This window comes from Anguilla anguilla, chromosome 1, assembly GCF_013347855.1.
Source record: "Anguilla anguilla isolate fAngAng1 chromosome 1, fAngAng1.pri, whole genome shotgun sequence".
NCBI lineage: Eukaryota > Metazoa > Chordata > Actinopteri > Anguilliformes > Anguillidae > Anguilla > Anguilla anguilla.
Genome location: NC_049201.1, coordinates 86,357,062 through 86,359,561, shown reverse-complemented (window position 1 = coordinate 86,359,561; position 2,500 = coordinate 86,357,062). Strand labels below are relative to the sequence as shown.

General features: G+C 51.1%; 1 protein-coding gene across 1 annotated transcript in view; it reads right to left on the bottom strand.

The window, feature by feature from the left end:
* Positions 1–2,500, bottom strand: part of LOC118214643 (CUB and sushi domain-containing protein 1-like) — a 247,803-nt gene that overhangs the window by 77,123 nt on the left and 168,180 nt on the right. The window contains 3 exon segments of the mRNA XM_035394776.1: positions 468–659; positions 1,818–1,974; positions 2,458–2,500. The exon segment at positions 2,458–2,500 is cut by the window's right edge and continues 127 nt beyond it. Of these exon segments, the coding sequence (XP_035250667.1) occupies positions 468–659; positions 1,818–1,974; positions 2,458–2,500 (392 nt within the window).

The following is a 2,500-nucleotide window of genomic DNA, read 5'->3' as shown; positions in this document are numbered from 1 at the left end:
TGTCCTGCTGTGTGACACAAATCAGATTCTCAGATTCTGCAGTGGATGAACACGGCAGCTCTAAAGTCACACAGCAGACTAAGCCCGGATTTACTTTCTTGCTTTTATTCTTGTGTTTAGTGGGTACAGCTGCCATTCATTCAGCATGACTGGCACAGACAAAAGGAAGGGCACTGCCAGTCCCTGTGCCACGCAGCAGGTCAATGCTAGTGCATTCTGGGTAAGAACAACTGATTGGGTAAAAACAGGAAACTAATGCATTTTGGGTAAGAATAGAAAGCTAATGCATTCTGGGTAGAAAAACAGGCTAGTGCATTCTGGGTAAGAACAGCAAGTGATGGCAGGGATGCACACACACACTCACACACTCACACACACACACTCGCACGCGCACACGCACACACTCACACACGCACACACACACACACGCAGGCCAGCGGAGTGTTTTCAGGCCTGGGGGGTCGTACCGACACATTGTGGGAGGGGGCTGTTCCAGGCCCTGCGATCCCCCCTCAGGCAGGTCAGCTCCTCCGAGCCCCGCAGGGTGTACCCCAACTCACAGCCGTACGACACCCTGCTGCCCGCAAAGTGACCCCGATCCTCTTTCTTATACCCGTACAGGGGCACCCCGGGGTCCTCACACTTCAACAGCTCAAAACCTACGGAGAGAGAGGGGGGAGGGAGAGAGAGAGAGAGAGGGAGAGGGAGAGGGAGGGGGTGACAGAGAGAGAGAGAGAGAGAGAGGGAGGGGGGCAGAGAAAGAGAGAGGGAGAGGGAGGGGGCAGAGAAAGAGGGAGAGGGAGAGAGGGGGGGGGAGAGAGAGTGAGAGAGGGGTAGGGAGAGAGGGGGTGAGAGAGAGAGGGAGAGAGGGAGAGGGAGGGGGGGGACAGAGAGAGAGAGAGAGAGAGAGGGAGAGAGAGAGAGAGGGAGGGGACAGAGAAAGAGAGGGAGAGGGAGAGAGAGAGCTTAGCGATGCTCACACAGCAGTGCCTTGGGCTGCTGGGTAAGTGGGATTGATGCTGCAGCTGGCAGACTCGAGTACGTGTGTCAGGATTAGCTCACTGTCATAAACAGCCAGGGGATTAGTGCCGTAGAAGTACGTTCGAAGGCGCAGGATTATTGACAAAGCAAATGGTGCAGCATAAGGGGATTAGTGTTGAAAGATGGGGGTTTGTGTTTTGTGTTGAAGGCTAGTGGATTAGGTTTGTTGCAGTAAAAGGGGGATTAGTGACAGACAGATTGAATGGTGTGCTGTACGGGGCTTAGTGTTGAAGGACAGGGGATTAATAAGAGGCTCAGTGGTGTTGCATATGCAGATCAGTCATATAAGGGGTTTGCTGGGATGTTGTAAGAGGATTTGGCAGACCCAGTTGTGTAGTATTTAGGGATAGGGGTAAGGGGATTATTGACAGATCAAGTGTGGTGTAGTATTTGGGGATACGTTTATAGCATGAAGGGGATTAGTGACAGACACAATGGTGTGGTATTTTGGGATGAGTGTTGTGGTGTTAAAGGGGTTATTGACAAATGCAGTGGTGCAGTATTTGGGGATGAGTGTTGTGATATAAAGGGGATTAGTGACAGACACAGTGGTGCAGTATTTGGGGATGAATGTTGTGGTATTAAAGGGGTTAGTGACAAACGCAGTGGTGCAGTATTTGGGGATTAGTGTTGCAGTATTAAAGTGGTTAGTGACAGACGCAGCGGTGCAGTATTTGGGGATGAGTGTTGCGGTATAAAGGGGTTAGTGACAGACGCAGAGGTGCAGTATTTGGGGATGAGTGTTGCGGTATAAAGGGGATTAGTGACGGACTCACTGGTGAAGTGGAGTTGGAAGCCCTTGCTGGTGTTTGCTGCGTTGCTGATGAACTCCAGCCACATGGAGCTGGATGTGCTGTTCAGAGTCACACCCAGGAACTCCCTCCCCGAGAACACACCCAGCAAGCGGTCTGCATTACTGCTGCCGTCGTACACCTGAAACACACACACACACACCAGCACATACACACACACACATATGCACACACACACACACACACACACACACACACACACACATGTACACACATACAAACACACACACACACACACAAACACACACACACACACACATATGCACACACACACATGCACACACATACAAACACACACACACGTACGTACACACGTACACACACGCACACGCACACGTACACAAGTACACACACGCACACACACACATGTACACATTACTGCAACCAGTATACATCTGAAACATATGTACAAATGTGTACACACACGTTTATGTTTACGCACAGGTTTGTGCATGCGTATGTATGTACGTGCGTGTGTGCAAGTGTGCTGGTGTCTGTGTGTGTGTGTGTGTATGTCTGTGTGTGTGTGTGTGTGTGTGTGTGTGTGTGTAGGTGTAGGTGTGTGTATGTCTGTGTGTGTGTGTGTGTTCCCAGGCGAGCAGACCTTGAGCAGGTCCCCTGGCTGCAGGTGGAAGTCCCGGGCTCTG